This window comes from Ascaphus truei, chromosome 12 (assembly GCF_040206685.1).
Source record: "Ascaphus truei isolate aAscTru1 chromosome 12, aAscTru1.hap1, whole genome shotgun sequence".
Lineage (NCBI taxonomy): Eukaryota > Metazoa > Chordata > Amphibia > Anura > Ascaphidae > Ascaphus > Ascaphus truei.
The window spans coordinates 39,136,925-39,164,914 of record NC_134494.1 but is presented as its reverse complement, the minus strand read 5'-3'; the positions used below and the strand labels follow the sequence as shown (position 1 = coordinate 39,164,914).

Genomic DNA, 27,990 nt, shown 5'->3' with positions numbered 1-27,990 from the left:
ATCTTAAGTAAGTATCTATATTTTGTTTGTTATTTGTATAATCTCGTGTGTTCACCTTTTTCAAGGAATAAATTATATTTTATCATATCTCAGCCATGTTCAGTTTAACCCAGGTATATTTTTGGTGTATTATTATAGCCTGTCATAAAGTTACCGTCACACTCAGCACTACAAATTCATAAAGAGCTTACAATTCAATTGGAAACATTTCTTTCTAGCCACTTACACATTCAGAGGCTGCCAGGCGGGCCACTGCGCTTTTGCTTTGATGACTGTGAGTACTTCATCGCCCTGTAAAATATATAAAAGAGAATAACTGTCACAGGGCATCCCAATGGAGTTTGGCCATGCAGACCCATCCCAAATGACCATACACATAATTATACAAACCTCTCCAATGACCTTACTGGCCCCCCATAATGACCATATAGATAACCTCAAATAATCATAGAAGATTCCTCAACATGACTAATAGCCCCCCCATTGACAATATAAACCTTCCAAAATGACCATACAGACCCCCTCAATGACCATAAAAATCACCCCTACAAATGACCCCTTAGATACCTAATGACTAACAGGGTTGCAACCTTTGTTTAGAGTGAAGGGGTAAGTGCCGCGCCTGTAGGCATTGTGTATGTTATTATGGGGTGTGACTTTGGGTGATGATAGGCAGCTGTACCACCAATGCTGTCATGCTACATGCACAACATCCCCCCCCACCGGGCGCCAACGAAGAAGTTCTAAGCATCACGCCATCCCGGCACCAGGGCTTCTCAAACCCTGATGATGTACAGTACTCTAGCTTTCTAGTCTATAGAGTGGACCAATAGGGTAGATGGAAATCTATGTGTTAAAGGAATAAGTTTTATTTAAAGTTTTAAAAAAAAACATAGTCTTAAATTCACACACAAAAGCTTTTATGGTCTGTGTCATGGCATATTGAAAGGAAATAGAAGCTGCTCGGAAATAGAAGAGCTTTAGAGCTATAGAGTGTGTCTACATCTGGGGGGGCACTTCGTGGATAATAAGTTCTCCTGAAACAGAACACAAGCGCCAAAACACCACTTTTCAACGTCAAGAAATTAGCTCCAACCCACAAACATTTTACGGCTTTGCAAATCTCATTCTCAGCAGTTTCTGAAACATGTAGGTCGTTTAATAAGCTTAGAACAAAACAGCAGACTGTTTTAACAAGACTGGGGCACACAGAAGCCATTTATTAACTGTTTCTTAAAGGCCGTTATATCTCCCAGCGGAGCGCTCCTCGGTAATTTGTTCAAAGTGTTACAGTTACCAAATCAGGTGGGGGTTTTTGCGCTTCTCTACTTCTGCATTCTGTGTTCCCCAATTAAACTAAAAACTGAAATAATAAATGATGAGTAATTGGCATTCCTCCGTGTTGGCCTTTGAATTTAACGGGAATACTGTTGCCTTCCTCATCCATTTATTTCTATACTGTACGCATTGACTTGATTTCACGTAACCTTGTTTAAACAGATAGTCTCTTCTACAAGGTAATTGCTCTCATACTTCTTACAAGACTAGAGCACTCACGGTCTGATGCTTTCACTCCACAATACAGCAATGTTATGAATCTTATGTTTGCATTTCTGGTCCTATGTGATTTGCCATCCGGAGCACAATTGTGAATGCCATTGTACAGTATTTCACACCGCGTATAATAAGGCTACAAGAGTTTTAGTTTATAATTTGCATACTACCTTACAATTCTGAACTCAGATATGGAGGGGGTTATTTTTTTAAAGGAGAGGCCCTACTCTAGTAATGGTAATGGGCCCACTCTAGCAACGGTAACGGGCCTACTCTAGTAACGGTAAGGGACCTACTCTAGTAACGGTAAGGGGCCTACTCTAGTAATACAGCTGAACGCCATTATAACGCGGCCCTCAGGGTCCACAGAATGAGACTGCATTATAATCGGGATCGTGTTATAACATTTCGCCACACGAGGTCTTACCAGCATCTCTCTACACCCTACACCATGTGGGAATTTTTTTTTTCTTTTTAAACATTCAATGCTTTATTCCTAACGGACACATACCACACCCCTACACCATGCAGAAATCGAACCCAGGACTTTTCATAGGCTAGTACAAATTCCCTACCTGCTACGCCAAAGGATTGGTGTGATGAAACAGACGCTATAAAAAAATGGACATGTTTTTAAATCGGGAGCCACGCTCAAACCGCGTTATAAGCGATCCGCATTGTAGCGGATCGCGCTATAACGGAGTTGAGCTGTAGTAACGGGTCTACTCTAGTAACGGTTACGGGCTTACTCTAGTAACGGTAATGGGCCTACTCTAGTAACGGTAACGGGCCTACTCTAGTAACGGTAACGGGCCTACTCTAGTAACGGTAACGGGCCTACTCCAGTAACGGTAACAGGCCTACTCAAGTAACGGTAACGGGCCTATTCTAGTAACAGTAATGGGCCTACTCTAGTAACGGTAATGGGCCTACTCTAGTAACGGTAATGGGCCTACTCTAGTAAAGGTAACGGGTCTATTCTAGAAACAGGCCTACTCTAGTAATAGGCCTACTCTAGTAACGGTAAAGGGCCTATTCTAGTAACGGTAACGGGCCTACTCCAGTAACGGTAACAGGCCTACTCTAGTAACGGTAACGGGCCTCTTCTAGTAATGGTAATGGGCCTATTCTAGTAACGGTAATGGGCCTACTCTAGTAATGGTAAGAGGCTGACTATAGTAACGGTAACGGGCCTAATCTAGTAACGGTAAAGGGCCTACTCTAGTAACGGTAATGGGCCTACTCTAGTAACGGTAATGGGCCTATTCTAGTAACGGTAATGGGCCTACTTTAGTAATGGTAACGGGCCTACTCTAGTAACGGTAATGGGCCTATTCTAGTAAGAGTAACAGGCCTACTCTAGTAATGGTAATAGGCCGACTCTAGTAACGGTAACGGGCCTATTCTAGTAACGGTAACGGGACTACTCTAGTAACGGGCCGACTCTAGTAACAGTGACGGGCTGACTCTAGTAATGGTAATGGGCCTACTTAAGTAACAGTAACGGGCCTATTCTAGTAATGGTAACGGGTCTACTCTAGTAATGGTAACAAGCCTACTCTAGTAACGGTAACGGGCCTACTCTAGTAATGGTAACGGGCCTACTCTAGTAATGGTAACGGGCCTACTCTAGTAATGGTAACGGGCCTACTCTAGTAATGGTAACGGGCCTACTCTAGTAATGGTAACGGGCCTACTCTAGTAACGGTAACGGGCCTACTCTAGAAACGGTAACGGGCCGACTCTAGTAACAAGCCTACTCTAGTAACGGTAACGGGCCGACTCTAGTAACGGTTACAGGCTGACTCTAGAACGGGCCTACTCTAGTAACGGTAATGGGCCTATTCTAGTAACGGTAACAGGCCTATTCTAGTAATGGTAACGAGCCTACTCTAGTAACGGTAACGGGCCGACTCTAGTAACGGTAACGGGCCTATTCTAGTAACGGTAACAGGCCTATTCTAGTAATGGTAACGAGCCTACTCTAGTAACGGTAACGGGCTGACTCTAGTAACGGTAATGGGCTGACTCTAGTAATGATAACGGCCTGACTCTAGTAACGGCCCGACTCTAGTAACGGTAACTGGCCTACTCTAGTAACGGGCCTACTCTAGTGACGGTAATGGGCCTACTCTAGTAATGGTAACGAGCCGACTCCAGTGAATGTAGAATAAAGCTCTTCCTAAGGGTAGTCACATCATATTTTAGCTAGAGGTGTGGGAACTAGAAGGATAATGGGCTAATGTAGGAGTGTCAAATCCAGTCCTTAAAGGCCACCAACAGGTCAGGTTTAAAGGATATCCCACCATTAGCACACGGGGCTCAGTCATCGATTGCACCGCCTGTGCTGAAGCAGGGATTTCCTTCAAACCTGACCTGTTGGTGGCCCTTGAGGACTGGAGTTGAGCACGTTGCTGTTAAGTATAGTGTACAACAATAGACAAAGAAACACTCCAATTTCTACAAACAAATATATATATATATATATATATATATATATATATATATATGCAAATACAACTGTATGCTCATCTGCATGTCTTAGGCAGGTCTGCAACCCCGCCTTTCCCCATTATCACCCAGCATACAGCACTTCCACTGCAGCAAGGGATTCTGGGAAATGACATGCAAATGAGCACACAGTGTCACTTTTTGCCTCAAAAACCATTTTTAACATGGTTCCCTATAGGCTTAAGCTTGCTGCATGGTCACAGCTTTGAGCACAGCCAGGGTTAAGGTGCATACCCAGAAAACCAGACCTTGATGGGTCTCATCAGTGTGCTCATTTGCATGTCATTTCCCAGAATCCCTTGCTGCAGTGGAAGTGCTGTATGCTGGGTGATAATGGGGAAAGGCGGGGTTGCAGACCTGCCTAAGACATGCAGATGAGCATACAGTTGTATTTGTATATTTGCTTTCCTGTGGAGGGTTTTTGTCACTTTTTGTACTCACCATAACTTAACTCAGTATTATGGTATAGCCTATCCCATAGCCTCTTATGCATATCCAGTTAAAATCAACCCCACACTGATGAGACCCATCAAGGTCGAAACAGCTGTCTGTGGGTGGTTTTCTGGGTATGCACCTTAACCCTGGCTGTGCTCAAAGCTGTGACCCTGCAGCAAGCTTAAGCCTATAGGGAACCATGTTAAAAATGGTTTTTGAGGCAAAAAGTGACACTGTGTGCTCATTTGCATGTCATTTCCCAGAATCCCTTGCTGCAGTGGAAGTGCTGTATGCTGGGTGATAATGGGGAAAGGCGGGGTTGCAGACCTGCCTAAGACATGCAGATGAGCATACAGTTATATTTGCATATTTGCTTTCCTGTGGAGGGTTTTTGTCACTTTTTTTTACTCACCATAACTTAACTCAGTATTATGGTATATATATATATATATATATATATATATATATATATATATATATATATATATTATGCAGTGAGTTTGGGTTTTGCGCTTGCTAAGACTGTGTATGTTATTTGTGACAATTTCAATACATCTACAAAAAGAATGTTTAAAAACGTGCCACTTATTTATATAAATTGCTCTTAATTGAGCAGCATCGCCAACACTGCAACCTGCATACCATTAAATGTCATTGTTGAAGATCGCACATGAAGCCCCATGTGTCACTGTGATGGAGATTCATGATTATTGGCAAATGATACAGTTCCTGAGCTTGCTACAGAATTAGGCCGGAGAGGCGAGCCAAACTAAGCAAGTTCATTCTGCTTAATTCATCGTTGCCAAGTTATTTCAAGCAGATAAATGGAAGGCAAGTTTAAGAATAAAAAATGAAACAAGAGCGGTTATTTGCAAAGACTCGCAGACGCAAAATGGGCAAATCTGGTTTTAAAAAAAAAACCAGCACAAGAATAATTGGAGAAGAAAAGATACAAGGGCCTGTTCTCGTAGCTCTGAAGTGTGCAAACCGCTTCTATAGTGCCCTATAGAAAGGGATTGGTGCGCTTTGCTATTCTGTAAGCACTTATTGTATGTCAAATCTGTGTCTAAAAGGCTTTTTTAGAAGCGGTTTCCCTCTGATTCTGCCAATCCCATTGATTTGTCAAAAAAAAGCCTCAAACCTGCATTTTTTGACAAATACTGCAAATCTCGTAGCACCGTTATGCAAACCGCTTCTAAAAACTCGCAATTTCTCCACACTACCTCAAGGGCGGGCGAAATTAGTATTGCGAGTCACATCCAGAACCGGAAATATGGGTGTGGCTGAGAGAGCAAAACCCATAAGTCAGACTGGGGATGGCGTTAGCACCTCAGGCCATTCTACAATCCGAGCGTTGTGGCCGAGAATTTGCCACTGTGTGTAGACGCCGTTAAGAAGAAGCGATTTTCAATAGAGAATAGTGTATTTTTTCCCTCACATTTCATTCCGTTACTTCTGAACACGCCAAACCACTTTGTATGGCACTGACAACGTCGGCGCTACAAGAATAGACCCCACAGCGTTCCATGGGTTTTTTTGGGTGTATGTGGGGGAGGGTATAAATGGGTGGTTACTTTTTGCACCAATTCATGCCAGGACGCTTTGATCTTTTGGGATCACAACAGGACTCACGATGCACAGTATTTAAAAACAACCAGAAGGGACAAGTTTTCTGCGCACCGCTGCAAGTAGGGAACCATTCCAATAAAGTCAGGTCATTCTACTCCTTTCCCTTCCACCATTAAAACGTATTCACGGGGGCACAGGAGTAGGTGGCAGGGTTATTTTCTTAGCTTTGTAAATGTGGTCCCCAGTCGTTAGTGGCAGTGAACATTAAATTAGTCACATAGGAGCTGTTCTTAGTGCGGGGTTGCCTAAGGCTGTTTTCAGAGGGTCTCTCAAGGTCCCATTAAATACCACTTATAGATAAGTATGTGCATGTCAAGGATATTCCCCACAGGATAGCAAGAACATATTAGGTGGGGATGGAATTCCATTGAAAAGAAAATGACTTTGTATGCTCTATTGAATGGGAAACATAGTCCCTTTTCTTTTTTTTCCCCTATTCAACACTATTATATTAGAGTAGTCGCACCAAAATGACCTGACCCATGCTGCTTTCTTATAACGATGCTGTGATTTGGATGAAGATTATTTAGGCCGTGATTCTGAACAACACTGTTGCTATGGATACAGCAGCCATCACGCACTTGAATTTCCTTTACGGTGCCAATTATTCCGCAAGGGCTTCAAATAAAATATTTAATTTCTGTCGTTTGAAAGAAAGCTAGGGCTTAATTTGATGACGGTTTTCAGAATGTATTAATTTCCTATTCATTATTGTTACACGGCAACAGGTTTAAATACCACTTTGGCGAGTTAATACCTCACGCAGTTAATTGTCACCTTAGAAATGCCTTCGTTCAATGGCTTTCAGCTTTAAGGTTTAGCCTTTTTTTTCTCCAGAACAGCAAATGCTAGACATTTTATATTTTGATAAAATTAGTTAATTGTATTTTTTTAAAGGCTTTACACAGTCATTTTACAAATCCTAGATCTACACTAAAATATGTAACATTTGCTACTAATAATTATTCGTGTTTTAGCAGAATTAAAGTTGCTGTTGTTGCTGTATTATTTTTAACCTTTATATAGCACATCTGTGTTGTTATGGACCATGATATGAAACTTTAATTATTGATGTAATTAGTTCCATTTTAAACAGCTGTTTCGATTTGAGAGTCTGCCCAGCCCCATGAAAATGCGAAAACACTGCAGTATAGAGTTATAATGCATATAACTTTACATAACTTCGCTTTAGACAACAGAAAAGGTCAACCAAAAACATTTGGGGTCATGTATCAAAGTCTCCAAGTTGCAAAAAATGGGGCAAAAAAACCCAGCACCAAAATGTATTAAAACAAAAAAGGGCCTATAGGACACAGTGGGTTTTTTTTTTGCTTTGATATCTTTGGTCCCATTTTTTTGCTCCAGTTTTTCAGGCAGAAGACTTTCAGACATGACTATATAGTGCAGGGTTCTTAACTCCAGTCCTCAAGACCCCCCAACAGGTGAGGTTTTCAGGATATCCCTGCCTCAGCACAGGTGGCTCAATCAGTGGCTCAGTCGAAGAGGCCAGAAGTATCAGATTGCTATATATGTCAATGTCAGAAATAAGGAGCCAATTTAGAGTTCGGCACTACAGTCAGTAGCAGATGGTCGTAAAATATGATGACTCCTTAGATTGGCTATACGTCATTTTAGCGTCCTTCAAAATCACGAGCATTAAATGTACGTAATGATGTGTGCCTATCGGTTGTGTTTAATTGCATCGGCACACTCCCTTACAATGCTACTTTTGGGGGACCGACCTCAGTCTGGAACACCTGAGCCTCATAGACGGGATCTCTGCAGCCAGCAGTTTGGCCATTGGAAGGACAGCTGTTCTCGTGTAATTTTAGGAACTAGAGAAGATTGAATAACCTCCAAAACTTCCATGATGATGTGATGTGTTAGGTGGTACCTCTGGAGCACCTCATCATCAGGCATGCCAAAAACATAAACTCTGACCCTATTCATGCTTTCCTTTGTACTCCATAGTCTTGGCCTAGTCTTAACAATTGTAAGGAATCCGCTCCTGGGTTTTGCTGAAACCTTGTCCTTACAGAACCTTGCAGCTTCTAGGAAACTCCCCCTTGAACCTGCAATCAAGAATCACCTGCTTCTGTAATTAGACTGCAGCCTGCTTCTTGCTGCCTCCTATGCAGCTCTGTCTCATTGGCTGTCTGTTCTATTTAACTCCTGCCCCGCCCACCAGGAGGCTGCTGAACATAGACTTTCTCTAGTAACTGTGTTTGCCACAGCCTGTGTTTGGCCTGCCTGGCCTTCTTGTCATAGTTCTCAGTTACTGGCAGACGCCACTGCGCGGCCGCGGTTACACTGAAGCCTCAGTGTTTTTTGTCCGGTCTGCAGTGTCCTTCCAGTAGCCTCCACCACTCTCAGCTGTACTCGGCTAGGGGGTGGTGTTTGTGCTGATGCACTGGATCCCCATCCCTCCTGCAGAGGCCTGCATCGTTGTCCCTGTTACCTGCTGCAATCTTCTGCTTCCAGTGGCCTCCGCTACTCACAGCTGTACCCGGCTAGGGAGTGCTGTTTGTGCTGAAGCACTGGATCCCCTGTTCCTCTTCCTTCTACGTGAAAGCATCTTCGCTCAAGCGTCCTGTTGCCGAACCCCAGCATGGATATCGTTTACCCAGCCTTCTCCTATCCTGTCCACGGATTATCCTGCCTTCTCCTGTCCTGACCCGGCTAAGTACGACCACGGAATTCGCAACCCGGATCAGGCTTCGTGGTCTAAGGTCGGTGTATATCTATCCCCACCTCAGCCCTAAGGTCCGGTCCAGGTTTGTGGTGAGCACGTACGTTACAACAATAGCAAGAATTACCATGTACCCGCTGTGCATAAAGCCAGCAGCAATCACAGCCATGGCTCCAGAAAATATGTTGCACATGCTGAGTTTTATAGTGTAATCTGATTTAGTCCCAGGTCCCTTCAGGTGCATTATTAAGCAGGCGTCTGAAATTAGGAACAATAACAAGGTGAATCCAGTGCATCCAAAAAATGACTAGTCCATATAATATTATAAATATGGCCTCCTTAAATGTTGATTGTAGTATCAATTCAATGTATACAGGGGACACTAGTGCCTAGTGTGGCCTATAGCAATCACAAAAAAAGCCAGATCGGCACAAAGAATATCTCCCCAGAATCAGAGATAACCAATAAATAATATATAAAGGATCTGACAAAAACTGAAGAAACTCACTTTGTCGGTCTCAGTTGCAACTTGTCTGTCCTTGGTCTCCTGCTGATGAGGTCAGTTCTGATTCTGCCTGGTAGAGTAGCAGCAGGAACAATTGAAGAAATTGGCAGAGCACTGCAGGATAATGACTGAAGAGACCCAGAGGGGGCTCACATGTAAAAAAAATCAATTCTTTATTGGATCATAACAGACCCCAGCATAGTAAAAAAAAAAAAAGACGCACTTACGCGTTTCGGGGCAATAAAGGGCTTTTTTCATTTTTTTTAAATGTGAGCCCCTCTGGATCTCTTCATTCATTATCCTGCAGTGCTCTGCCAATTTCTGCAATTGAAATTAGGAACAGTCAGCAATCCAACTTTAAATAGGACACTAATATAAAATAGGTCCATTTAAATAAACTAAGAGTAGTCCCGCCTCTGCTCTGATGGTCAAGTCGTTATATTAAATCGCCCCCACGCAAACTGTCTTTTGCATCTATTTGTTGGCCAACTCGAAACGGGGGTCTTATTTCTTGCAAAAAAACCGTCAGGTTACGCCCATACAATGAGTTTGCGAGACAACTCCGCGTGTCCTTAAACAGCTCAAAATCACACCCTGTGTTTTAGAATTGGGGCATACAGTATAAACGTTTATGAAGATGAGGAAAGCGTCTTGTCGGGTTATATATCAAACTCTCCCGGATGGAAAATGGGCGCCAAATAACGCACTATATTCACGGAGATAAAACATCGCTACTGAAATGAACGGGATTTTATACCTTGATAAATCTGGGGCCGTATTTTGGACCAGGTTTGATCCAGTTTACAGTTGGGAGAATTTGACTCACTTTTCTCGGATAAATCGTATGCTACTTCTCTACCCTAGTATTGCTATATATTTGACCAGCTGAACGGGTGCCTGAAACTGCAGCGGATTTATTAAAGTGAAGGAATCTCATTGAGAGCAACGGTATTTCTTTCTGGCAAATATGGTGCAGTGTTTTTGCACCGGTTTTGTCCCAGTGATGCACCTGGGAGACTTTATTAAATTGACCCCATTGTTTAGTAAAATTAACTGATGTGTAGTCTAAGCCAAAATATAGACAGGCGAGGGGGGTCTCTCGTGGCTGCAAAACAGTTGTTTTTAAAACGACCATTGAAGTAGTTTTAGAGCCTGGAGACTGGTAAATTACCCCTTTTTTGTTACTAAATTTAAATGAAAAACATTGCATATAATGATAATAATAATAATGATATAATGTCACAATTTTAAGGCAGCTGGAGCATTATAATTTAACGAACTGCATGGATAATTAATTAACACGATCAATAAATGATTAATTCTTCTCATTATAAATCAAATCTCTCTCAACATCCTCCGTTCAATTAACGAATTACAATTAGTTTAATTACAACTGGTATAATTTGTACACTTTACATTTAGTTGTCTATTACAGTAGTAGGATTTCTGAAATACTGCATATACTGTAGGTAGAACTGCTTTATCTCGACTTTAATGCAGTTGAAACATATCCTTTAGTTTATAGTTATGTCTTTGCTATGTCTTCTCATTTACAAACAAAGGTTTATTGATGACGTTTATGTGGGTACAGCTTGGTGCAATTCCATTAAGTTATACAGAAAATCTATTACTGACTGCACATTCTAATAAAAACCTCCATGACAGCATTGATTTGTGTTTGAATTATGCTGCTTTAAGTTTGGACCATTAGTAGTTCATTTAGTTGCTGAAGCAAATTGGCAGATTTCCTTGAAATTACAATTTTAAAGGTATTCGTTAAAGGTGATTCTGTTTCAACTGATCAACAGTAAAGTAAAAAATAAAGTTTACTGTATTATTTTCCCTTTTTAACAAAAAACGCTGTCACGGTAAAATATGCTTTTAACAACACTCGTATAGAGACGTGCAAACCTGCTGAGATTCTTTCTAAAAAGATTGGAAACCCCCCGTAAAAAATAGGAAATTAGTCAATCAAAATTGTTGGCCCCACTTGTTTAAAATTAATTTTTAAAGTGACAAAATAGCGTCCCTGTGACTTAAAAAAACATGTTTAAGTTTAATCGAATCTCTAAAGCAAAACTAAACAAAATTATTCAAACATGCTATGCCCATTGACTTTTAGTGTTAAGCGAACTTGTTGCCAACCTTTGGATTGAAGCTAAAAGCGTGAAACTGGCAAAGTTCGCAAATGCGTGTGAAACGTTCATACATCTCTAGTTCTTAATAAAAAGATCGAAGGTCTTAACAACTCATGAAGATATCAGAAAGAAACAAAATGTTTAAGAAATCAAAATATAAAATGGTGGTATCTGTGTTACAATTAACTTATTTAGTTTGTATCATGGATGAACCTTGTATATTATATGGCTATAGATGTCATTATTTTAGTTTTGCAGGAACTCAACAAAACATAACTTATTCTTCTCGGAATGAAAACTAATGGAAAACTGATAGTGGTTAGAATTAAATAAGATATCATTCAGTGTCATTTGACCAATTATGGTAATAGAAGCAATATTTGTATGCTACTTCAATGTAACATTATAATATGCCCTTCATTACAGACACAAATAGCCTTAAAGTGATGTGTAATTTCATATACAGAAAAAGAACTAGTAATTTGCAGAATACTTCTGAAAAGGATTGTACAGTGTAAAGCCATTACATTTGTATGCCCTTACAATAGACTTTTTATTACTTGTGTATATGTTTGCTAATATTTTAGGAGTTCACAAGCCCGTTTCCTCCTTGATTGGATGAAACAGTTGCTCGGGCGTCTTACGATGGGAACGACACTGCATCATTTTTTATTAATATTTTCATTCTGGCGCAAGATAAATCAAAAATTTGACAGCAGCTCCTCATCATCTAATTACTTCGGCTATCAGAATTATCAGAGCTACTTTCTTATCAGCCCCTTCAATATTTCATATGAAATTCTCCTTTACCTTGCTACTTTTCCATCACTCATTTTGCCCTCACAAAAACTAAGCTACCTATTTGTCAAAGTCTCTGCCCGAAAGCCGGTGCAAAATACTGCACTAGATTTATCAAAGAAAAAAATCCATTACTTTCCATATTCTGAATACATTCAATGTTTGGTTTTTGCTTTTTTGATGTAACCCAGATACATATATATTTTTTGATTTTTATTTATATATTTCTTCAACAATATGCCATAGATTCATCCATATATGGATACCACACGGATGCTCCCTCATGTATATTGATTAATTCCTCGTTAGTGATTAGTGCAGACCTCGAAGAAGCAGATGTTCTCAATCACAGTTTAGGATGTGAGCTATATTAGGACGCAGGCTAGCAGGAGGCGGTACACTCCTGACGAAGCCACGCACCAATTGGCGAAACGCGTAGAGTGGTACCCGCCTACAGGAAGAGAGTAGCAGGGACAAAGATTGCAGACCCACAACCGGAAGTGACGTATCGCAACCAAACCGGAAGTGACGTATCGGAGTCCACCGGAGGGGACAGGACGGCACGCGTCAGAGGGAGCTCCAGGGACATACCAGACCGACGTCCAACATAAGAACCGGAGCGGACGACACCCGAACACCCTAGAGGGAGCTGAGACAGTGGAGCGTCCAGCGTAGCAGCGTCCCACGCAGTGCATTCACACCGGAGGTGGTGGGTGAGCCAAAAGTTCACAGCCCACTCTCTTTCATCACATCATTGTGATTCATGCTTGATTTGATTGTTTTTATTGTAAGTGTTCATTTTTAAAGTCCATAAAAGTTATGTTTTTATAAGATTGGTCTGCACTATGGATACTCTTTCTCCCACATATTAACTGCTGTCCTGCTGAGATTGGGGGTCCACACCATATCAAGAATCAAGAGGTCCTTCCTGCAAAGACCACTGTGACACATTGCCCGTATTTTATCTACATCTTGTGAGTAGGCTACACATACGAGCCAAGACACTTCACTGTATTGACCCATATATTACCATACGGTCTACACTTAGAATATATTTTGTTTTATCTCCCTTCCATGCTCCCCCTGGATTTCAAACGAATCTGCACGAATTGAGGGACCAGTGGAACCAGTCCCTACCAGTTGGGTTTGAGCAGGGGGGTTTTGATTCATTCATTCACGTCATTTATCACGTGTGCACTATAGTATGTTTTTTGTATCATTAGATTTTGATTTATTCACTATTCACTGTTAGTGATCACTAGTAGAGTTAGCGCCTTTTCTTCACTGTAACACAGCACATGAAAAGGTTGTACAGTATTTATAAATCAAATATAGTATATTTCCATATGGGGGTATTTGTCACAGTCTCACGGCTGAATAACTTGAATAGGATAACAGCATTTTTTGTATCAGTTTCCACTGAATCGAAGAGAACAAACTGAACATAATGTGGCCGTTTATAAGGTTGAATTATGTCAAATAAATAGATTTTTGGTTTTAGAATTGTGTAGCGTATTATATATTTTATCATTGATTGCTTCGTGCCCTACAATAGTAGCAGACTATATATAGTAGTATAGCAGACTCTATAGTTAAATTAAACGAGGACGATGGTACTAGAGAGGTAAATAATGTAATATACAACTCAATCAAATAAGAAAACAATACAGCATGAGAAGGCATTTACTTCCTGGAAAACAACCCATCTGGAAAGCAGGTTGTATGAGCGATGGAATCATGTATGGGTGCTTTAGGTGTGTCTGTGTAAGTGTCTACAACAAGGGTGACCAACTCCAGTCCTTAAGGGCCACCAACAGGTAAGAGTTTCAGGATATCCCTGCTTCAGCACAGGTTGCTCAATCAGTCCCTGCTTCAGCACAGGTGCCCCCCCCCCCCCCCCCCAGTTTGTGCACCCCTACCCAATTGTGAGAGTTATAGCTACTTTACTAAACACATACTTTGTCACACCATCAGTCTAAATAAATAGAACACATTCTGTCTTTCTGGCAAGCAACAGTACTCGGTCATGCATTTATAAACAGATTAAGACTGTTTCTAATATCACAGTTTTTCCCAGATGACAAAATAAACAGAGCGATATCTCTCTGAAGAGCCAAAGAAAACCTCAAGCAACTATAAAATAAACATTACAGCAAAACTCAGGGGACACCACAAACCTTGGACCATGTGAAAACTATTTAACATGTCAAAATAGTCATTCATTTGCAACTCATTTGTGATCGCAAGCATGGCATGTGTCTTCTGATTGGTTGAATCAGAGGGCATTTGTGCTCGTAAGGCCATTTGTTAGGATAGAAGTTTCTAAAACCATTATGACCGTTTCTTTTGACCTGAGCAAATATTGAGAGTTAAATTCATATTCAGAGGGCTATGTTATCCTCATGATCATGCCGACTCATAAAGCAGTACAGGCATACCCCGCATTAACGTACGCAATGGGACCGGAGCATGTATGTAAAGTGAAATTGTACTTAAAGTTAAGCACTCCCTTTTTCCCACTTTTGATGCATGTACTGTACAGCAATCGTCATATACGTGCATAACTGATGTAAATAATGCATGTGTAACAGGATCTATAGTCTCCCCGCTTGTGCACAGCTTCGGTACAGGTAGGGAGCCAGTATTGCTGTTCAGGACGTGCTGACAGGCGCATGCGTGAACTGCTGTTTGCCTGTTGAGCGAAATGTACTTACTCGCGAGTGTACTTAAAGTGAGTGTCCTTAAAGCGGGGTATGCCTGTATAGGGCATGACTATGTATTCTTAACCCCTTTTGGAAAACTGTTCCCAAGAATTGTGAACCCAAACCATAGTCGACCCTCAATATCACCCAACCGCTGCTAAACAGCAACAGGAAAACCAGTGGCATAGGACTGAGCTGAACGTACAGTAATAAAGTGTTCAAGGTGTCGGGAAAAACCCTAACTCGTGGGGGCTCTCAACTCCAGTCCCTGCTTCAGCAGAGGTGGCTCAATCAGTTCTGGCTTCAGCACAGGTGGCTCAATCAGTGGACTTTTCCCCAATAGCTGCTTATAGTCAGTGATAGAGACCCGACGCGGTGATTGCGGCCTGTGGTCTGGGACCAGACCACCTTCATTATAAGAGACTCATTATGGTCATGCCATCCAGCGGGAGTTAACCCCACGTGGAGGTGGATGCCATCGCTGGCGACGACAACGTTGGATCAGACGGATCCCCATTGTAAATCTGCAGTACCCGGGTGCTGGAGCCCAGGGCAGGTATCTCAACAAGTGCACCAACATTCCACGGCATAGCTCTATCTCCTACACTTTTGGGTGCGACCTGACATTGGGGGAAAAGGACATCAGTGGCAAGCACCGTATGTACTTTGGGGACACTCACTGGTGGTACTAGGTTGGGCCTATTATACTGTGTGGTACAGGGTACTGTTTCTTGTGTGTTCAGTAAAGGTTGTTATTATATACCCGAGTTATGAGTATTACTGGTATTGTTCCTGTGAGGGTCTTATCCCACCACGTTGGGATCCCTCGCAGGTGGAGGCGCTGCACGAAGACGAACGAGAAATCCCTCCAGGCTCCCAGTGGCGGAGGCTCAGGCCTCCTGCTAGCCAGCAGGTAATAGCAGTACTGGTAGTTCCTCCCCAGACACGGTGGAAAGGGGGCTCATGTACAAGAAAGCTCCTGTTTGGATTGGACCGTTTCTGTAAAATAGTTTCTTTTTTTTAAGGGCGGTGTGAATAAATTGAGTGCCAGGTACGCCGTACGTAACTACAGCGTAAGGGGCCCCCGGGCATTTCACTTGCGTGCCATCCCTCGTCCCGTTAAATCATTGGAGGACTTGAATTCCTGTTCTGTCCCCCCGCATTCAGTTTCATTGCTGTGGGGAAGAGCGCGGGCCTCTGTTACCGCTTGGGGGCTTCATTAGAAGTCGGGAGGGTCCAGACTCCCTTCGCCACTGAAGGTACAGACATTTTGTTTGTTTTCCCAGTGTGTTTATCAGTGTTTAGGAGCCACGTGCTGTACAATAGCACTCCTCTATGGGCACCCTTGCAAAAGCACTTCTTTTAACATTGGCACCATACCACGCTTTGTTATTTTCACAGTGCACTCCTTTATTTTGTTTTGATGAACTGTTTAAACATCTTCAATAGGAGTGGAAAAAGAAACACACGAAGGGGAAGGAGTTACTGTATTACTTTGCAAGATGAATCATTTAAAGGATGGGCATTATTGTTACTGTATGTTAATCTTCATGTCTGCATGGTATGTGATATTAATGGATGTTCTGTTTCTGGCTTCGTAACTGTGCATGTGAACATTGGCTGAATTTATCAGGCCGTTAATAAAAGTTATGCGTTTTGTTAAATCAGCGCTAACTTCCTGGGTCTGTGTGTCATGTTCTCGAAAATGAGCATAAAAAGACACTTAAAGAGCAGAGTTTGTGAATCCTGAGCGCTAATTCTTAGGTCCATCAGACAAGTTCGATGTCTTGATCAAGCGCCACATTGTCAGTGGCGGATTTCCCATAAAACCTGGGCCTAGGGCGGCAAAATCTGAGGCCCGCTCGCTTCCCCAATGTTTGCCGGGGGAGAGTGTGGGGCCTCTGTAAAGGTCTCTTACCTTCTCCTTCGCGTCACCCTCCTTTTTCTGCAGCATCGGGTTGCCGTGGAAACGCATCGGAACGTGACATTGCGGCATCGTTTCCGTGCCGCAACACTGCAGAAGGAGGGTGGCGCTGCAGGAGGAGGCGGTAAGTCCCTGGGGTAAGTGCCTGTGGGCGGCAACATTTTAAATCCACGACTGCACATTGTTGACAACTTTAAGATGGCTTCAATTGGTCAGCTACCCAATCAACATGACAAGACTCTCTGAATCAGTGTTTTTTTTAGAGTGCCTTCTACCCAATGGTATCGCAGCATGGATCACTTAAGGCAGGGGTCTGCAACCTCTCAAGGAAGAAAATATCTTTCTCCAAAATATTCCGAGAGCCACAACACATGCATGAATATTATACCCCCACAAACAAATACATATACTATACTATACACACTAATAGGTATATGCTGTATAAGTATTAACATATAATACTTGCATGAATATTACACCCCCACAAACATACACATATACTGTGCACACACTAATAGGTATATGCTGTATAAGTATTAACATACAACACATGCATGAATATTACACCCCCACAAACATATACATATACTGTGCACACACTAATAGGTATATGCTGTATAAGTATTAACATATAACACTTGCATGAATATTACACCCCCACAAACATATACATATACAGCATATACCTATTAGTGTGTGCACAGTATAAGTATTAACATACAACACATGCATGAATATTATACCCCCACAAACATATACATATACTGTACTATACACACTAATAGGTATATGCTGTATAAGTATTAACATATAACACATGCATGAATATTACACCCCCACAAACATATACATATACTGTGCACACACTAATAGGTATATACTGTATAAGCATTAACGTACAACACATGCATGAATATTACACCCCCACATACATACATATACTGTACATACACTAATAGATATATCTATACTATAATTCTAAGTTGGATTCTGTCTGTTTGTTTGTTTGTATGTCAGAAGCATCGAAAACTCAGAAACGGTACCACGTAGCACAACAAAACTTTCACTGGACATTCTGCTGCGGATTTGTAGGTCAACGCAACTATTTTGAGCATCCAATGTCAATCACCTCCCAAATTATGGACATTTTAAGTGTCCCTCGGCTGTCCAACAAATCTGTTAGAGCAGGAGCGGGGGTGGCGGGGGGCGTGGCTACTAAGGGAGGGGGAGTGTCTGCAGAAAATCTCACACGGCAGTCAAACCGAAGGGACGGGGGAACGGGAGGGACGTGCTGGACGGAGGGACAGACAGTATATAAAGTTGTGCAGAATAAAACCCCCCACTCTACATCTCACCCCCCCCTCCCAGTCCCCCCCAGTTCCACCTCTCTCTGCTCCCACTCCCCGGGGTTCACCTCGCTCCGCCTCTTCTTACCCCATTCATTGGCTGCTGAAATAGAGACTCGCCAGTGAAACCGAAGGGACTGGGGGAACGGGGGGGACGTGGTGGACGGAGGGATGGGGGTGGTGGACGGAGGGACAAACACAATATGAAGTTGTGCACAATATATAACACATTCATACAATTAGAGAATTTAAAGTTGTGCCCCCGGTCCCCACTGCACCCCCCCCCCCCCCGGTCCCCGCTGCTCACACTCCTCCCCCCCCCCCGGTCCTTGCTGCAAACATCCCCGGTCCCTGCTGCACCCCCCCCCCGATCCCTGCTGCACACACCCCCGGTCTCCGCTGAACACCCCCCCCTCCCCCCCGTCCCTGCTGCTCATACTCCCACCCACCCCCCACCCCCCCACGGGAAATACTTAAGCTAAGGTTTATCTGAATTGTGTAGCATCTTAGCATTAGTTCGGAGTTTGTGCCTATTAATTTGCATCCGTTATGGTTTGCCACACTTTCAAAAAAAATATTATTTCAGCATGCTATTGTTTAGCATGCATAACTAGGATAATTATCCATTAGACAACGTACATATAATTGTAATGTGCTTCTACAGTAACTAATGAACATTCAATACTTTAATTAGCTTATTGGTTGGGAGTTACCTTAGGAGAGACCCAAAATTGCTGACACAAGGAAGAGGGGATATTACTTTCCGGATCATATTTTACTCCAGGGGATTTTGTGGGTAATTAAAATGTTGTAAAATTTTTTAATTGGTTACAATAATTAAATTATGATTCTGGAGATGTTTTAGTACAGGTACAAATACTCCTAAAGTTACTTCTTCATCTAATGCAGATGGTGTGTTACTTTTCAATTCAGATGTTTTATCATCTTATCAAGAAGATCCGTATGGGAACACTGTGAAGGCTGAAGCTTTGTTTCAAACATCGTTATGCAAAATGCTTCAATTTAATCTACTGCCATTTGTCTTTACTGTAAAATGTGCAAAATCTTGCAGCCTTAACAGATGGGAAGCAGCTTTCAACAATTCCACCACTGTGACATTAATAACTTTCTGAGTATGCAAGCATCATTTGTATTCATTATTTTTTAATATGGTGTGGGAATATTTCGAGCTTTCTTGCATAGATGGCAAGTTGGCAACAGAGCTTCCTTTTATTTAGCAAACACATCAATCTTTATCGCGATCACAGATATTTATTTACTATCCAGTGATTTTGTACACAATGTCTACTTCAGAAACATGGGGACACTTTACTATGGACAGAAATCTGCGGTCGGCAAACAAAGCCACAGGTGCTGCCTGACTCTGTGCACTCGGAGATATGACCTTGCGACCCATGGCGCACATGGAAAACCACATCCGATGTACCCTTAAATAAAAAAAAAAAAAACAGCTGTGGCTGGGGATTTGTTCCTTTCACGTCTTTTGCGTTTTCGGAAGAGCAGCTCCAAAAAACATTGAAGCCTTATAAATCTGTATGTGTTTCCTTTATCTGAAGATGAGTAGGTAATACTGTACAAAGCAAATGTGCTGTGGAAAAATAACTGTACCAGGTAACAGTTTACCATATGCCAGTGATGTCAAACAGGCAAAGCAGGCATGCTACTGTATTTCTACCAATTACATTGTATCAGCACTCGGCACTGGAACACCCCACCCATTATAATTGTGCTGGTCTATTCGTGTCTATTAGTTGGTTCTCAAGAGAACGCCTAAACTATGGAGTATACATAATGCAGAGTGGCTTGTAAAAGCTGTTCACCAAGGTAGCCAAAGTGAGTTTCAATAAATCAAAGTCGAAATGAAAGTCTGGGAAACAAATGAATCTCAACTTTTTTTGACATCAGGTTGTGGAGTTTGCAATTCCATTGCATAACTTTGGGAGACGTCAGTATGTGTATGTACAGTATGCCTTTCATCTGTTATTTCTACAATAGCAATGTGCTGTGCGGTGAATTCGATGGGTGGTGTTAATGTTTTTCGTCAGTGCCAAGAGTATCATTTTGACAGCTCTCCAAATATTGGGAAAGGCACCAGAGGATGGATTGTCCACACATTACCCACACACAGGCTGATTTAAAGCAATTTAGATAGGTAGTAAGGCAATCATAAAAACATCCAGGTAACTTAGCCTTTGCATTTAGTATGTGTACCTAGGCTTATTGGTTAGAAGTTAAACAGGCAGTCCAAGCGGCATTTAATTATTATTTTTTACAAATATATGCAGCTACAGTTACATTGTCTCCTGATATTAGTAAGGTAACATTGCCTATTTTTACATTTTGCAGCTCAAACTGCTGGGAACATTTGCAGCAAATTATTACAAACAGGAAAGTGTTGGAAAGATCTCGCACTGCTTTGGAGGTGTGATAAACCTGTTGTAGAAAACTCATAAAAAATGGCATTAAGAGATGAATTTTTAAAATAAAATAAAAAAAGCCGTAAGTATCTAATACTACACAACGGATTTATTTAAAAACAAAACACACACACACACACACACAGGATATTGTTTGGATTGCTCCTTTAAAGCTTATTACACAGAGAACTGCACAATAGCATTATTTTAACAAAGCTACGCTGCCAGATTTCAACCATTTACCAATGGCTTTGTGGGCATGTTTATGTCCGTGCTCCTAAAATTAGAATTTAAAAGCTTGGCTAGCCTTAATTACCTGTCCAAAAATGTGTAAACCTTTGTAGCATCCTAATGACTCTGTGACAAACAATGCTTGTGATTTACAGATTGCATCTAGTTTCTGATCTAAGGAACTTGTGACTTCAATATGGAATTCTTTTTTTTTTTTTATAAAATTTGTTACCAGGAAGTAATACATTGAGAGTTACCTCTCGTTTTCACGTATGTCCTGGGCATAGAGTTAAAGCTGCAGTTCAGTCAATATCCTGCATGTGTGTTTGTTTTTTTTAATAAATCAGTTCTGTAGTAAGAAAAAATACTTTTAGCATTTTCTGTTTTTAAAAAAACAACTTTGAAAGACCAATTTTCTTGTATTCTATTTTAACAGCCATTTACTAAGGCACCGCCCCTTCATGTCCTGTCACAAGCCCTGGCACACCCCTTTGTCAGCCCTGCCCTCCCTCTTGCACATGTCAGTGCAGGAGTGCTCATGAATATTCATGAGCTTCCACTGACTGACAGAAGCAGATGAAAAACATATGCCATATCTAAAGATGTCGCCAAATTTCGCCGATCAATACATGGAGAACGAATTGACTGGCAGCTATGCAGTTCTTTAGGTAATTAGAGATTGCACACATGAAACTATTGAATAATAAAAAAATAAAAAAAAGACTGAACTGCAGCTTTAAGATGACAAATACATAGTTACATTAAGTGAGCAAAGTTATACATTAAATACAAGACATTGCATGCACAGTTAAAGATAATATATATTATCGGCATATGTAACAGTTACAGACCAGATTAAAATGTGAGACCGCTTTAGTTTTGAAACATCCCGTCGCCGCTAGCGAAAGTTGTATTTTGCTTTGCGGTGGCGGCGCGCGCGACCCCGGCATTGATTGGTTCAGGGGCTGTCACATGAGGCAACAGCCCCAGAAAAATCAAATATTCCGGTTTCAGAAATCGCGTCGCCACATCGCCGTCGCGTGCGCTTATAGCATTTGTTTTCGGGTGGCATCGCGTCGCCGGCACTATAAGCGCGGCCTTAGACTGGAGGTGGGGGTGAGAGTCTCCGGTAGATTGTTCCAGTTGTGGGGTGCACAGTAAGAGAAGGAGGAGCGGCCGGATACTTTGCTGAACCTTGGGACCATGAGCAGTCTTCTGGAGTCAGATCTCAGATGATAAGTGCTGCATGTGGTAGGGGTGAGGAGCTTGTTCAGATAGATGGGTAGCTTGCTGGAATAGGAAGTGTGCTACAGTGACTGACTCTATGCAGCAATATTTATATATATATATATATATCACCGGGGGGGGGGGGGGGAGGCGGAAGAGGGGGGTATCAATCCCCTGGAGGTAATATTGGTTCGTATAATATTGTCATCATTATAAAATAAAGTCTTGGTGAAACAGTGGGATTTTGTGATTGTTGTGCTCTCACACTGCAACAGTTTTGCTCCAGCAGACTTTTATAATTACCCTCTCCCTCCCTGTGCTATATTTATTGGGCTCCCAGCAAACTTTCCTTTGCGTCTCCAAGACTGGCAAGTAAGCAAAACAAGTGAGATATTCAGCAGCGAATCACGTATTCAAAACATTGAAGCAAATTAGTCGTTCCGATGTACAGTAGAATTGAATCCAAACAGGAATGAGTGGGCCCACGTTGGAAGGAAACGGTGTGCTGGGCTCTCTTAATCCTCAAGCATGCCAAGTATTTGCAACGGCAGAGATTTCTTGTGTGAGCCAACACTGGGTCAGAACAAGCGGGTCATCGAGTGCAGTATTCCGTCTCCAGCTGTGGCAAGTAGTGAAAGCTACTAGGAAAATGTATGTACAAAGTATACCGACATATGCTGTAGCACTGTACAATGGGTATACAGTACATGTAAAACACTATTTCTTTGTGTGTGCTTCACTGCATTATGTTGTGGTAATGCACTGAAATACTTTGCATTGTAATAGTAATACAGGGTGGAAACCGCAAAAGCCGGCCCAAGCGCTAGGGCAGGGGACTCATGGCGAGTGGGCTGTCTCCCCCCTCCCCCTCACCATCGACCGCCCCCCTTTCCACTATATGTTGCAGTTTGGCAGGGCTTAGGGCTACGAAGGGGCTAATGTGTAGAAGGGTAGCCTAGGGGGCTGGTGCTAGCGGGCAAGTTTATGGGAGGTAGTGAAGGGGAGGCGCCTCTTACTCCGTGTCCCCCTCCGAAGGGTAACATGCCCGCCCTCTCGCCCCTCTCTTTGGCTTTGATGTATTGTGTTTCATTTTATTTAAAAAAAAAAAATGATATATATTTTTAGTAAAAGTTTGGTTATTAAGGATGCGTGGTTTTTGGCTTGCTGGGTGAGGAGCGCAGGAATAAGGAGGGTGGTTAGGAAGAGTACGCCCTCTGTTGGGGCTGGTTGGTAATTCTTCTACCATGGAATGGTAGCAGCGGGAGTCACCAGCTGTGGTTTATACCGTTGGGCTCTGTACTATGGTCGGGCATCCAGGCAGGTGGGCTTTGGTTAAGGAATTGAATACTTTAAGGTTGATGCATTCAATAAACCTGTGGCCTTGTTTATCCCAAACTAAAGCAAGTGTCTGGTGTTGTTATAAGTTGGGGCGGGGGGGGGGGGGAGTGCAGGTGTGCGCTCGCCATGTGAAAGCAGAACAACGCATTACACAATCTTTTCCAAATACTTTATGTTCCAGCGGCGGTTTCATAGCCACTCATTTTGGCAATCCTAAATTTGGTACTTCAATACATTTATAGAGCTCTTCAAAAAATTGAAACTAAAAACTCCAGGGGAAGCATTATGTGCTTTTAAACTTTTGCAAGGTACAGAAGTTTTTTGCTAAATCTACTGTGATTTGGTAACTTTCTTGGCATTTAGAGAATAAGAGCATTTCTTCCTCACAACCCACAGAAAGAATCTAATTACAGTAACATGCCTCGTCTCTCTCAAAAATTGAATTCTAGCACAAAGTACGCTATCAAAGACTTGAACATCAGACAGAAAAGTAATTCCGACTGACTGGGATATCAGCACAAATACCTCAATTTTATCCTAATAGGGCTGCAAGCAAAGTGACACCAAAGTGCTTTTAAACCCGTTTTCACTTTAATAGACTGTAAGTGAGAATAATACAGTTATTAGAAGAATCTTTTCACATTGCATATGTTAGACAGTTATTGGAAGTGTTGTATAACTGTATGCTGTGGTGGGAGTTGGGTCCAGAGCTTGCAAGGATTGTCTGTGTATACAGTATATGAAAATCAACCGTAACATTCTCCATGACTATATAGCGACTGACAGTATTGATAGTGTGACAGTCACATGCTACAGTATGTATGCAGTAACATATGCCACCTGTCCTGCTAATTAGAAAACAGGTATTTACCGCTGGTTTCCTCTCCCCTCTCTCCTCGAGGCAGGAAGGCTGCCAGCAAGCAGAAAGAGGAGAACCCTTCCCCCTAAAAGGGTAAATCATTTGTGTACTATCTTTGACTGTGAAGTTTGCTATTTTGATTTGTTGGAAGCAGGCTAGCCGCCCAACCCTAGTCAGGGGGATCCCGTGTCTAGTTATTGCCCAGTTGAGCAGGATTTATTTTGTACATTGTTTTCAACGTGTTGCAGCCCCAGTTTCTGCCCCAGGCAGAAGCTGCTTAAAGGAACATTCTGACGTCTCCTCATCTCAATCACCCTAAAAGACTGTGTTCTAGTGGATCCGAACATATGGCGGAGCCCCCTGAATAAGCCGTTTGTCACAATATATAAATAAATATTTATATATATTTATATATATTGTGATACCATCACTGTCTCTAGGGGCTTAATGGGGCAGCTATAGGACTTTTGCAACACACAGAGTTAATCTTCCCTAGAGAAAAGCAGCAGCTGAAGCTAATCACCCTGGTCCTGAAGGAACTGAATGAGGAAGTTTTTTTAAAAGACACAGGAAGCTGCCAGACAGATAGACTGTTGTCCCCAGAGAAGGGGGTAGATAGAAGTGCTCCCCAGCTGCGGAAGCTGGTACAGAGGACCTACAGAGGAGTTTCTCTGGGCTCAACGTGGGGCTGAGTTCCCCTAGAAAAAAAAGGAAGAGAGACCGTGCTGAAGCAGGGACGTCTGCTCCAAAAGGACCAAGAAAAACAAAACCCTTATTATTGTATGCAGAGACCGTTACATTGTTGCATATACATATGCAACATATTTTTGGCTTGTTTTTGGCCTGGGAACCAGCTTAGCTGGCCATCCAGTTAGCAAGGGCTAAAGCTATGGTGTAGTCAGTTTTCCTTAAAGGGAATAGGCCTTTTTTGTATGTGTTGTTTTGACTTAAAGGGACAGTGGGCCTGTTAGCATTTTATTTAATCCCTGTAAATAAACCCCATGTAAGAGAAGTACGATGTTTCCTGTCTTTATCTGGGACTAAAAGTTGCTACAATGCGGTGTGGGCATCCATATATATAAATATATATATATATCCTTGCTTCATTCATTGTAACATCGCCGGAAGAAGAGATCAGTGTATCTCGAAAGCTCGCACAAATAAAAGCATTTCGTTAGCCACAGAACGGTATCATCTATTTATTTTTTGATTATTGAAGCTCGGCTAACACGGTACTGATACCTCTGTATGTGTATATGTGTGTATGTGTGTATGTGTGTATGTGTGTATGTGTGTATGTGTGTATGTGTGTATGTGTGTATGTATGTATGTATGTATGTATATATATATATATATATATATATATATATATATACAGCTAAACCCCGTTATAACGCGCCTCGTTATACCGCGATTCGGTTATAACGCGGTTTTCCCGTGGCTCCCGTTTTTTTTAAAAAAAAAAAAAAAAAAAAAAAAAAAATTTTTTTAAAAAAAATTTTTTTACATTTTTTTTTTTGCACACTGCACACACTCACTGCACACACACTGCTCATTGCTCACACTGCCACACTGCACACACACTGCACACTGCACACACACTGCTCATTGCTCACACTGACACACTGCACACACTCACTGCACACACACTGCTCATTGCTCACTGCCACACTGCACACACACTGCACACTGCACACACACTGCTCATTGCTCACACTGACACACTGCACACACACTGACCACACTCACGCACACTCACACACACTTACGCACACTCACGCACACTTACGCACACTTACAGACACTCACACACACTCACACACACACACACACACACACACTTACACACACTTAGACACTCACACACACTCACACACACTTACACACACTTACACACACTTAGACACTCACAGACACACACTCACACACACTCACACACACTTACACACTCACAGACACTCACACACACTCACACACACTTAGACACTCACAGACACTCACAGACACTCACAGACACTCACACACACTCACCACACTCACACACACTTACACACTCACAGACACTCACACACACTTACACACACTTACACACACACTCAGACACTTACCCACACTCACACACCCATATACACACACACACTTTCTCTCCCATATATACATACACACACACTCTCTCACTCTACACAGACGGGCCGCGACCAGCACCACCACCCGCTCCCCCCCCTCCTCCCGCGCAGGCAGCGGGAGCACCGGGGACAGCGGTGGGGAGAAGAAACCCCCCGCTACAACCTCCATGCAGGCAGCATGGTTCTGAGGTAAGCGGCGACCTGAGGGGACATCCCCACTCCCATCTCCTGCCCCGCGGCCTGTCCCGAGGTGACAGGGGGAAGCGGGGACAGGAGAGACATCCCCGCTCCCATCTCCTGCCCCGCGGCCTGTCCCGAGGTGACAGGGGGAAGCGGGGACAGGAGGGACATCCCCGCTCCCATCTCCTGCCCCGCGGCCTGTCCCGAGGTGACAGGGGGAAGCGGGGACAGGAGAGACATCCCCGCTCCCATCTCCTGCCCCGCGGCCTGTCCCGAGGTGACAGGGGGAAGCGGGGACAGGAGAGACATCCCCGCTCCCATCTCCTGCCCCGCGGCCTGTCCCGAGGTGACAGGGGGAAGCGGGGACAGGAGGGACATCCCCGCTCCCATCTCCTGCCCCGCGGCCTGTCCCGAGGTGACAGGGGGAAGCGGGGACAGGAGAGACATCCCCGCTCCCATCTCCTGCCCCGCGGCCTGTCCCGAGGTGACAGGGGGAAGCGGGGACAGGAGAGACATCCCCGCTCCCATCTCCTGCCCCGCGGCCTGTCCCGCGGTGACAGGGGGAAGCGGGGAGCGGAGGGACATGCCCGCTCCCATCTCCTGTCCCGCGGGATGAATATGCGCTAAAGCGCGGCGGCCATTTTTTTTTCTCGCGACCCCGTTAGTAACGCGGTGGTCTCGGGGTGGACCCCGAGACCCGCGTTATAACGGGGTTTAGCTGTATATATATATATATATATATAGAACACACAATTGAAAAGGACAAAGACAATCCCCTTGTTAGCACTCTAAATTACACCTAAAGAAAATCTACTAATAAAGATTATATTGCAAGAACCAGATGCACTGCCGAGTCAGAAAAATGAACAAGATTTTATTGGAATAACAGCAAGACACACTAACTTAAAAACATGAATATACTAAAGACAGCCTAACAAAATATATGTATCAAAAAATATATTGGATAAAAGGAGGACTGTTGATCTAGTGAATAAAGTCTATGTTACCTCAAAAAAACTAGAATGTGTCTAAATAAATATAAATTGTAACACAAAAATAGTTTAATGTAACCCTAGATGGTAATACAAGATAATATAAATCCCTACTGGCATAGATGCCTAATAGAGAGATATATGATAGATTGTGGCATGGAGGAAAAGTATATGATCAATGACCCAGTATACAGCCAGGAAAAATAATATATTACCAAAAATAAAAGGGGAAGAGAAAAGCACACAGGGAAAATAATCATACCCTGCCTAGCAATTCCCGAAAACAATGAGAACTGATGCAGCAAACAAAATATATACCCATTAATGACATGCTAACAAACAGTCATACATATGGAAAATACAGCAGT

The 27,990-nt window shown here is 42.6% G+C and overlaps 1 protein-coding gene across 1 annotated transcript in view; it reads right to left on the bottom strand.

Moving 5' to 3' along the window:
* SPON1 (spondin 1) overlaps positions 1-27,990 on the bottom strand; it is a 211,336-nt gene that overhangs the window by 63,101 nt on the left and 120,245 nt on the right. Inside the window, exon 7 of the mRNA XM_075567377.1 lies at positions 227-291. Coding sequence (XP_075423492.1) covers positions 227-291 — 65 coding nt within the window. The remainder of the gene's footprint in view (positions 1-226; positions 292-27,990) is intronic.